The sequence below is a fragment of the Triticum aestivum genome, chromosome 5A (genome assembly GCF_018294505.1).
Source record: "Triticum aestivum cultivar Chinese Spring chromosome 5A, IWGSC CS RefSeq v2.1, whole genome shotgun sequence".
Classification (NCBI taxonomy): domain Eukaryota; kingdom Viridiplantae; phylum Streptophyta; class Magnoliopsida; order Poales; family Poaceae; genus Triticum; species Triticum aestivum.
In genome coordinates, this window is record NC_057806.1 from 70774891 (window position 1) to 70786372 (window position 11482).

An 11482-nucleotide genomic window follows, 5' to 3' on the forward strand; every position below is an offset into this window, starting at 1 on the left:
CTCTTCTCTTGTGGGGAGCCGTACACTCATTGGAGTAGTGTCCGGGTCTTCCACAATTGTAGCAGTTTCTCTCTCGACTAGAAGATCTTTTGTCATTGTAGGACCTTGACTTGGAACTTCTCTCTTTGCTTCTATTCTTGTAGAACTTGTTGAAGTTCTTCACCATTAGGCTCAATTCTTCATTGAAGGTTTGTTTCTCACTTGATGATGTGGGAGCTTCACATGAGGCTTTGTATGCACCACTTGACTTGTTATGAAGCTCCTCCTTATCCTTGAGTGACATCTCATGAACAACAATTCTTCCAATGACTTCCGTTGGCTTGAGATCTTTGTAATTTGGCATCATTTGGATCAATGTGCATACGGTATCGTATTTTCCATCCAAGGCTCTTAGGATCTTCTTGATGATGAATTTGTCGGTCATCTCTTCACTTCCTAAGCCGGCAATCTCATTTGTGATAAGAGCAAGCCTAGAGTACATTTCAGTGACATCTTTACCATCCTTCATTTTGAAATTGTCAAGTTGACTTTGAAGCACATCCAACTTGGATTCCTTGACGGAGTCGGTACCTTCGTGCATATCAATCAAAGTATCCCAAATTTCCTTTGTATTCTCAAGATGGCTGATTTTGTTGAATTCTTCGGGGCACAATCCGTTGAAGAGGATATCACAAGCTTGAGCATTGTATTGTAGCATCTTCAACTCTTCCGCGGTAGCTTCATGATCCGGTTCTCTCCCATCAAAGAATTCACCTTGCAAGCCAACACACACAATAGCCCAAACGGCAGGGTTATGTCCAAGAATATGCATTTTCATCTTATGCTTCCAACTAGCAAAATTAGTACCATCAAAGTAAGGACCTCTATGGTGGTAATTTCCCTCGCTAGACGCCATACTCTCCTAGGTTGTGAAACCAAGGCTATGACCACCAAAAGCTATGGAAATCAAAGCAAATGGACACCAAAGCTCTGATACCACTTGTAGGATCCAAAGTATGTCTAGAGGGGGGGTGATTAGACTACTTGACCAATTAAAAATCTAACATTTTCCCAATTTTAGTCTTTGGCAGATTTTAGCAATCTTAGCACAAGTCAAGCAATCTTAACACAATTCAAGCAAGCATGCAAAGAGTCTATGAGCAGCGGAAAGTAAAGCATGCAACTTGCAAGAATGTAAAGGGAAGGGTTTGGAGAATTCAAACGCAATTGGAGATACGGATGTTTTTGTCGTGGTTCCGATACGTGGTGCTATCGTACATCCACGTTGATGGAGACTTCAACCCACGAAGGGTAACGGTTGCGCGAGTCCACGGAGGGCTCCACCCACGAAGGGTCCACGAAGAAGCAACCTTGTCTATTCCATCATGGCCATCGCCCACGAAGGACTTGCCTCACTAGCGGTAGATCTTCACGAAGTAGGCGATCTCCTTGCCCTTACAAACTCCTTGGTTCAACTCCACAATCTTGTCGGAGGCTCCCAAGTGACACCTAGCCAATCTAGGAGACACCACTCTCCAAGAAGTAACAAATGGTGTGTTGATGATGAACTCCTTGCTCTTGTGCTTCAAATGATAGTCTCCCCAACACTCAACTCTCTCTCACAGGATATGGATTTGGTGGAAAGAAGATTTGAGTGGAAAGCAACTTGGGGAAGGCTAGAGATCAAGATTCATATGGTGGGAATGGAATATCTTGGCCTCAACACATGAGTAGGTGGTTCTCTCTCAGAAAATGTGTATTGAAAGTGTAGGTATGTTCCGATGGCTCTCTCCACCAATGAAGAGTGGGTGGAGGGGTATATATAGCCTCCACACAAAAACTAACCGTTACACACAATTTACCAATCTCGGTGAGACTGAATTGAGAAACTCGGTCGGACCGATTTAGCAAACCTAGTGACCGTTAGGATTTTCGGTGGGACTGAGATGCGACTCGGTAGGACCGATATGGTTAGGGTTAGGGCATAACGTAATCTCGGTGTGACCGATTACACAAACTCGGTAGGACCGATTTTGGTAATAAGCTAATCAGAGAGTTGGTCAGGTAAACTCGGTGGGACCGATTTGCTCATTTCGGCGGGACCGAAATGTTACAAAAGGGAAACAGAGAGTTTACATTGCAATCTCGGTGGGACCGATCGCTCATCTCGGTAGGACCGAAACGTTACGAAGGGAAACAGAGAGATTACAACCCCATCTCGGTCTGACCGAGATCCCTATCGGTGAGACCGATTTGCCTATGGTTTGTGGCAGTGGCTATGACATCTGAACTCGGTGGCGCCGGATAGAAAGAATCGGTGGGGCCGAGTTTGACTTTTGGTTTAGGTCATATGTGGATGTGGGAAGGTAGTTGAGGGTTTTTAGAGCATATCACTAAGCACTATGAAGCAAGAACCTCATCAAGCAATACCTCATCCCTCCTTGATAGTATTGGCTTTTCCTATAGACTCAATGTGATCTTGGATCACTAAAATATAAAATGTAGAGTCTTGATCTTGAAGCTTGAACCAATCTTTTTGTCCTTAGTATTTTGAGGGGTCCATTTTCCTCATCCATGCCATGCCATTCATTGAGCTTTTCCTGAAATATTAATCTTGAAATAATGTTAGCTCAATGAGCTATATGTTGTTAGGAATTACCAAAACCACCTAGGGATAGTTACACTTCCAGTTCTTTTTAGGGAAGGAGATGTTGGGATCAAACCTTTCGTGGTGACGAGCGACGACCTTCGGCAGTGACGAGGGGGCGGCTTTCTTTGGCAAGATCAGGTGCGGCGACTGGTCACGAGAGGGAGGGATGAGTGGAGATAGATTGAAGTGTGTGACGGCTAGGTTTCTACCTAGGTAAAATCAACCCGGTTTGTGGCGTGTGATTCGCAGCCCACACCACAAGTAATTTGATCCCGAAAACATGACTTAAAAACTAGGCCTGGAAACAAACTAGTAGCGTGCCGAGAAAACCCGTGCCACAACTAACGATGGAATTAGTGGCGTGTCATGTCTTCGGCATACCTCCTGTCTGGGGCACGCCACTGAAGTGTTTAGTCGAGAGGAACCACATTGACACCATGCTTGTGCTAAGCCACAACTTCATCAAACTAATTTGGATTTCTTCTTGTCTACGAATAATGGGGCATCTGCCTAACCCTATCAAACCTCTCCGCAACTACTTCTCTCTGTTCTCAGCAGCCTGAAGGATTTTTCGAGTCTCAAAGTCCTATTAGAACTCCCGCGCTTGCTCCTTTGGAGCCAAATGGATAACATTTGTAGGGGGTCATACTATTGGACCTACACATCGTTGGCGTAGTCGTATGCTCGCACGCCACAAACAACATTGCACTGGTGACGTGCGAAATATTGCATAGCGTCGATATGTCAAAAAAATACATGTAGCATGGATTGAATGTGGCGCATGATTAATTATGATTGTGTGTAAGCATTTCTGCACTAGTTTTTATACTAACTATGCGCAAAAAGTCTTTTTAACACTTTTTTATACCAATTTTTAATACTCCATCCGTTCACTTTTATAAAACCTTTTAGATATTTAGGACAACACCTAAAACAGTTCAATTTCAGCTGTCCTAAACGACTTACACAAGTGAACAGAGTGAGTACAACATCTTAATTTGTTGCTTAACATACATTGGTTTTGAGGGAGAGTTGTAGGATTGTAAGTTTGGATGTACTATCAACGATGATGGGGTGCATGTATCCGAGAGACAAAGATAATAAATAAAAGAAGAAAAAGAGTGTTTCTGAGATAAAAATAAGTCCATGATGCTTTTTGATGTGTATAAGGATCCTAGTCGTATATTTAGAAACATAGTGCATGTTATTATTGTTAAACCAGTGAAATATTTATGTTCCTATTGCAATCCATAACTAGTCAAAGAAAAAAGAAAATCGTGAATGAGATTTAAGTGAGTTCGGGATGGCTTGTGTCGAGTTTTGTAATAGAGGATCTAGGGCATGTTTGGGCTAGGTAGTTGGGTCATGAAAACTAGCCTTAGGTTTGGTTTGACTTACCCTCAGAGTTTATCGTTAAGTTTCTTACAGACGATTTAGTTGTAATTTGAGTTAAATAAAATTAGTTGTTCAACTAAAAATACTAGTCAAAGAAAAACAAAAACAAAGGGCTAGGGTGATATTTCAAAATCGAAAGTAGGAAACCATCGCATCTACGTTGGTGTAGGCTCCCTTTATCCTTCCTCTGGCATTTGCAGATCGATTTCTAAATGAGTGGAATTTCGATTCTCTAACTGCTCAAAAATAGCAATAATTTCCTGTTCCACATTGACCCTAGGATTGGCGGCTTGGCTTAAAGAATATAAGATTCTCTTTCCAGTGAAAAATTGCATCTGAAAATGAGATTGAGACCTACTTTTTGAATTGTCAGAGGCTATGAGATCCACTTTCTTTTGGAAAGGAGAAGGGAGAAGCAGCATTTCAACTGTGTGAGGATGGACTCTAGACCCACTCGTTCTGATTCCCCCGTGTCTGCCACCTACCCCGTCCTCTCTCTCCGCAGGCCGAGCAGAGCAAAGCCATGGCGGCCCTCTCCCTGTCCCTCGCCCCTCCCACCGCCGTGCTCCCCTGTTTACCCAGCAGGCCCGCCGCCTCCCTCCTCAGGCCGCAGGTCCCCTCCCGTGCTACCCTCGTCGTCTGCCTCGGCGCGAAGCCCAAGGTGCCCCTCCCCATCGCCTCGCCGTCCCCACTCGGGGACGACCCCGCTAAGTGGGACCCCGCCGAGTGCGACGCCCTCCTCCGCGGCGGCGAACAGGTCGCCTCCGTGCTCCAGGAGATGCTCACGCTGGTACGAAATTTCGTCACCTCTCTGCTTATCTTCCTAGCGACGGATGGACGAAGCTTTAGTTTAGTTTAGTTTAGTTTCAGTCTTCGTCATTTAGAACAGTTCCATGAAATGGCAAATTCTCTCGTGGTTTGTGGATACTACCTGTCACGAAAGACCATGGAAACGGTAGTTACTATGATTTTCGAGCTATCTGGATGATTGTTTGTGTTAAATTATTCTGACCTATTATCTGCTGTTTTTTTTTGCCGGGACCTATTATCTACTGTTGAAATGTGCTCTGCTCTTGTTGGGTGGTAAACTGTAGTCGCTCCATTTTGAAATAGACAAGTTTTTAGACATTGAGATGACACACTCTCCAGGTGTCTTACTAATTACTTTCTGTGCACACATGTTATTTAAAATATTATGCAATTCTGTAGTAATTATATAAACTACTTTCCATGACAAATCTAATGATATTATTATTTAACCTCCTTAGTATTTACGAATTGAACAATACGAGCAATGATCTGAATATTTTTTTTAATATTAGTATTCAAACTTTGACTGCATGTTTTCTGGTAAGTCGTGTATTTATGAACAATACCATTTTTGGGTTTTATTTAGATGAAGTAGCACATTTTAACCGTTCGATCAGCTCATTAATTGTTAATTTTGTCATACATTGTGTCATGTTACATTTGGTCAATCGATGAATGGATGAATCTTGAATGATGACTCGGATTTATCTCAGTATGCTTCATGATGTGGGCCAATTGTTGAATTTGCTGCTGTGAGGGTTCTACAGTTGTAACACTGTGTCTTTGTTGTTGTTTATGTATATTGGTGGTGTTGTAGATGGAAGACATGGAGATGGATGGTGCATTTGCACCGGTGGCCGTGGAGCTGGTGGCTCAGGGAGTAATTGGGAATAGGGTTGATGAGATGGAGTCTGGCTTTCTAATGGCACTAGATTACATGATACAGCTCGCGCAGAAGGATGGTGATGATGAGGTAGCTTGGTACCTCCCTCGCCCAACTCAGCATTCTACATCATTGACCTGCATCTAACTTTTCTGAATGAACATTCCGTCAGATATCATTTAGCATCACAAATGAGAACTATGCTGTGTGCTGTAGTGGCTTTGCCATATTGTGGTACAAAATGATGCACTATCGGTTTATCTCTCTCCAATTATGATTGTGCAACAGATGACAAAGCATTAATCTGTATGTACTCCCTCCGTCCGAAAATACTTGTCATCAAAATGGATAAAAAGAGATGTATCTAGAACTAAAATACGTCTAGATAATTCCCCTTTTATCCATTTTGATGACAAGTATTTCCGGACGGAGGGAGTATGTAGTATGTACTCATGTTAAATTGCTCATTAGCATGGTTTAACATGTAATCTAGTTATTCTGGGAGATATTACTGAAAATGCTTTGTGGGAATAGGGTAACTCTGAAGTCCACAAGAACTGTTGCGAGACATGCTTACTTGTCTAACACCCTAATTTTATAATGTTACTCATTTCCAATTGATCGTGGGCCTTATCTGGGTATGTGTTAAGTTCCTGAAGACATCCCTGAAAATGCTTTGCTGCAATTTGATGTAGACGGGGTCCATGAAAGATATTCTGAGGCACTGTTATCAGCTGGACTAATTATTAGTATCCTGTATTCCTGTTACATGTATATGCTTTTCTCTGTTTTACAAGCTTTTTCTACTTTGCTTACATTCCAGTTTTACAATGGCAGCGTAACTCACTTCTTGAAATAGTCAAGCAGACAGTGCTAGACCATCTGACGAAAAAATGCCCTCCGCATGTGAGTGTTACTTCTACTGCAACAATGCTTACATGAGTCCATCATTTTATTTATTTCTGTATGCATATTTATGCTGTCTGACGAGTCTGCATTTATCAACCAGGTTCAAGTAGTTGGACTCCTTTGCCAGACTGAAAAGAAAGAGAGCAGACATGAATTACTACGTCGTGTAGCTGCCGGTGGTGGCGTGTTTGAAAATGATAAAGGCCTGAAGTGTCAAATTCCAGGAGCAAATCTCAATGACATTGCAAATCAGGCGGATGATCTGCTGGAGGTAGGTTGAAGAGCGTGTGTTCATTCATGATGAATATGCTATCTTGACACTTCCGCACTTAGATTCTCGGTCATTTTTAATTCATATATAATTGCATGGAGCACAAGTAGTGTTGGCTTGCAGAACATTGGCTCCTGTTGCTACATAGTTATTTACGTTATTACTATGATTGTTATTTACATGTCTCAAATGAACATAAAATGCAACTAAAAACATACTCTTCAAGACTGAGAATATTTTACAGCATTACATAACTGGATTAGAAATTTGTGCAGATCATACCTTTTCTTGAACATGTGTAGTTCTCTTTCTGAATGCATATAACTGCTTCCCTGGTTAATAGCTATGAGCCCATGAGCCCATGACTGCCAAAAGTTATGCTGGACGTACAGCTTTATTGCAACTTCTCTTTGTTATTTGCAGATTTCTAATGGACTGAACTATATAACAGTTCTGCCACTTGGATTTATTCAACTAAAAAACTAGTATGTGAATGACATTTGTGTTAGGGCATGACGAACTTTAGATTATTTTTTACCGTAAAGACGGTTAACACCCCCGGCTTGATTGATGAGGAACTGCAGATGGTTTTGAACTTTCTTTTTTACCATCTTGGACTGTAATTGATTTCTCGTGTCCAACTTTTGACCTGTTTGAGCTGGTTATTGTAGCCAATGTGACCTTGGATAGTTCAAGTTCATATCATCATATGACAATGAGCCACTGGCCACTTCTCCTGCCTCCACTGACCAGTGAGCATTGTTATGTTAGCAAAGCTGACATTTGGAGATGACTTATGAACAACTGTCATGCATACATGACACCCCTATATAACATATGCTAAACTGTACAACCACCTCCCAAAGTGGCAGAGTTCTAGGTCATTGTGTTTGCATCCTGGTCTTCTATTACTCCCTCCTTTCTGGAGAACAAGACTTACATTTTTCTGCCAAATATTTCTAAAAGGAAGGCGCAGAAGCAATTGTTAGTGTTTTTTTTAGGGAAAGCAATTGTTAGTGTTTGTTTTCTGTAATGCCCTCATGTCATCAGTACTTTTGCTCAACGGATCCCTTAACTCACGGCCACATTAATTGCATGCTGTTATCACTCTTTCCACGATTGGCTCCACCTTTACGTCCCCTGTCAAGAATTCCTTCCTGAGGCCATAAGTCCAGGGGTAAGCAGGGAAAGTAATTTTGATCGTGGGCTCTCCTTTGGGAGGGCGCTGAGAAATATACGCCTAAATCACAGGAACGGAGGGGGTACTTTATAAAAATCTGAGTCCAGTTTCCATAATTTTTAGTATCATTCATTCCCCTCAAATAGATAAAACAAATCATCGTTCCTGCATTATTGATGCTCTGAAATTGGTTGAAACTGAGATGCATCCTCAAAAATGACTAAACTAAGTCTGTGAACTGGTGTGTATTCTGCATGTGATACACACTGCGCATTGTCCATTATATGAAATTATCAACACTAACATTGTGAACTACACATTTTCTGGTACTTCTTTATTTGCATCAATATTCAATAAATCCCTGGTCCATTTCTGGAGAAATATAATTGACTGGTATTTTATTTTACAATGATGATGAACAAGAAAAGCCTCGTACCTTCATCCAATGCCATTTAGAAGAGATCATTTTGCATGCCATTTAGAAGAGATCATTTTGCCTATCTAAACATGAAATACAGTTCCCAAAAAAGCTTAAAATACATGTCATCTGAATTGATCCTTCAATCTGTGATGATGGATTGATGGCAAACTGAATCTGTAATTAATATTTGAAATTCTGAAACATCAGACATAATTCACTAGACACATGTGATGTCAGTACACTTCTTGTTTATGACTAGACATTAGGAAGAGTGCTTCTTGAAGTAGTTAATTTATTTGGATATCCATGTCAACAAATAGTTCCCTGATCTTTTGACATATTTTTTCTCTATTGCTGCAGTCAATGGAAACCAGACCCACAATTCCTGATCGAAAACTTCTGGCCAGACTAGTTATAGTAAGAGAGGAAGCTCGAAATATGATGGGAGGTGGCCTTTTAGATGAAAGAAATGATCGTGGTCTCAATACCCTTCCTCAAGCAGAGGTGTGTTTTAGATATGTTGGACTCCTAAAATAACATAGTTGCAATCTTCAATACCATGTGTAGTGGTAGACTTGGAATATCCTTAATTACTTTGGTCTGGTGTAAGAGCTGCTCTGTTTGGTTTGTAATCCTCATGAACAGGTGAACTTCTTGAGCAAACTGGTCGCTCTCAAGCCAGGGAAAGCAGTGGAGAAGATGATCAGTGATGTTATGCATGGCAAAGAGGAAGGTGCTGATAACACTGAAAGCACAAATACCGGACCAAATTCTGACCTGGAACCTTCAACTGGGACATCTGGAAGGGTAAGGCTTGGATACAACTTGGATAGTGTCTATCATCACCAAGTTCACATATAATGTACATGAGCCGGACTGTTGTTGACTCCACATGTTTACGTGAACATTAGGAAAATGCAACAGGCCGCAAGCCACAGCCTGTCCGGCCTGGAATGTTCCTCGAGACAGTTTCTAAGGTATCATGCTAATTTAAACATATATTTTCTTTGAAATGAGCGCATTAGTTTCCGTTAAGTATTTATGAGTTTACATTGTGGTAATTCAACTTCTTCAACTTGTGGTAAGGTCTTAGGCGGCATATATGCAAAGAACACATCTGGTATTACAGCACAACATCTAGAATGGGTGAGCTACCTTCATTCCATTGAACTATAAGTTGCCCTGAATGCCACCCTTGTCTGGAAAAATAATTCCCTTTTCCATATCTGACTGTTATAGGTACATCAAACAACACTGAAAGTTCTTCAGGAAATGGCCTTCTAGTGTTACATGTGATCAGTCATATATGCAATACAAAAATGAAACATTTTGCACAAAAGAACAGTGTTATAATACAAGCTATCGGGATATTTTCTCCATAGGTGGCTATGAGTTACTTGGCCGTAAAATGGAGTGGAAGAAACGGTGACAGGAGCACCTGAAGGCCAACGATTACTTCCAGTCTTCTGGGAAGGGTGCTGTTGTATCATACGTGCAGACGGCGCAGTCCAGAAGTAAGTTGGAAACTTGGACGGAGCACAATGGAACGGTTAGATTGATTATAGTTATAGCTTTCTTCCAGTAGTGCTTTTTGAAGACACCACTGCTATACCAGAAACGGTTTTGGAAGCTAGGATTTTGGAATGTTCTTAGATAGTTTAGTTTGATCATGTTCCTTTGTATAGCCTGTGTAACTTTGATTTCCATAGATGTTTTCATGTTTTTTTTTCGAAAAGGGGTTTACCCCAGCCTCTGCATCAGAAAGATGCATACGGCTCATATTATTAAAAAAATAATCCAGTAGCAAAGTCGTCAAGTATCAAGGTGCGAAAATAAACAAAAAACTTGAAAGAGCTAAAACCCAAAGCCACAACCGGCTGGCAAACACAATAGGAGCACTACATGCCTATCCTATTACATGACCGCCATCCAAACCGGTTGAAAATATCCCGCGCTACCATCTTCCACTCCCTGGCTTCCGTCGGAGTGAGTAGCGACCACATACGGATGAACGCCGTGGCCCTGAAGATAACCTGCAAAAAGTGAATGTTTGTTGATCTGTTAAATACTAAATCATTTCTGCAGTTCCATATTGCTCAAAGTAAAGCACAAACGCCAACACGAATGTGTCTTGCAGTATCGGAATCAACCCCGTCAAGCCATGCTCCAAGTAACATGTTGATAGAGGTGGGCTGATTAATATTAAACGCAATATGAATCGACCGTCACAGAATCTTAGCCAACGGACAATCGAGAAAGAGGTGTTTGATGTTTTCGTTATGATCGCAAAAGCTACACCTAGAAGAGCCCATCCAGTTGCGTTTTGCCAGGTTATCCTTAGTTAAAATGATTTGTTTATGCACAAACCACATAAACATTTTGATTCGTAAGGGAATCTTTACTTTCCAAACATGAATCGAGGAAGGGACAACGCTAGAGTTAATAACATCCAGATACATAGATTTAACCGAGAACACACCGTTCTTAGTAAGTTTCCAATACAGCTGATTTGGTTGCTGGGACAGCCGGACCTCCATCAAACGTCTAACAAGGTGGAGCCAGGCCTCCCAACGATTTCCAACTAGCGTCCTCCGAAAACTAATATTGAGGGGAGTGGATTGTAAAACAGTTGCAACGTAGGCTTCTCTACGTCGCACAATATTGTACAAAGTAGGATATTGAAGTGCAAGGGGAGTCTCCCCAAGCCACGTATCCTCCCAAAACCTCGTAGTGGCACCATTCCCGACAATAAATTTTGACTTGTTGAAAAAAAGTTGTTTGACTCTCATCAAACGCTTCCAAAAAGGTGAGTCGGAAGGCCTCACATTTACCTGGGCCAAGGTTTTAGCATAAAGATACTTATTGCGCAAAATCTGTGCCCAAGTAGCGTCCGTCTCAGACGATAGTTTAAATAGCTATTTGCTAAGGAGACATATGTTTTTGACTTCCAAGTTTTCAATACCTAAACCTCCTTGGTCCTTCGG

The 11482-nt window shown here is 41.5% G+C and overlaps 1 protein-coding gene across 2 annotated transcripts; it reads left to right on the forward strand.

Annotated features, from left to right (window-relative positions):
* Nucleotides 1–4468: 4468 nt before the first annotated feature.
* Nucleotides 4469–10227, forward strand: LOC123102356 (protein PEP-RELATED DEVELOPMENT ARRESTED 1 homolog, chloroplastic). Of its 2 annotated transcripts, none has more exons than XM_044523672.1 (9): nucleotides 4469–4814; nucleotides 5652–5807; nucleotides 6555–6623; nucleotides 6727–6897; nucleotides 8859–9002; nucleotides 9144–9305; nucleotides 9410–9475; nucleotides 9585–9644; nucleotides 9881–10227. In XM_044523672.1, exons 1-9 carry the CDS (start codon nucleotides 4548–4550, stop codon nucleotides 9938–9940), a joined length of 1155 nt encoding a protein of 384 aa, XP_044379607.1. In that variant the 5' UTR covers nucleotides 4469–4547; the 3' UTR covers nucleotides 9941–10227. The 2 variants fall into 2 exon arrangements, with proteins under 2 accessions (XP_044379607.1, XP_044379608.1); XM_044523673.1 differs by having other exon boundaries at nucleotides 4470–4814; nucleotides 9738–10227.
* Nucleotides 10228–11482: the final 1255 nt, after the last annotated feature.

What these genes read in the sequence shown, in the direction of transcription:
- LOC123102356 (XM_044523672.1), top strand. Translation starts at nt 4,548, where the DNA reads ATGGCGGCCCTCTCCCTGTCCCTCGCCCCTCCCACCGCCGTGCTCCCC. An exon ending in CAACTGGGACATCTGGAAGG is followed by an intron (nt 9,306 to 9,409) that starts GTAAGGCTTGGA and finishes CGTGAACATTAG; the next exon opens with GAAAATGCAACAGGCCGCAA. An exon ending in CAGCACAACATCTAGAATGG is followed by an intron (nt 9,645 to 9,880) that starts GTGAGCTACCTT and finishes TTTTCTCCATAG; the next exon opens with GTGGCTATGAGTTACTTGGC.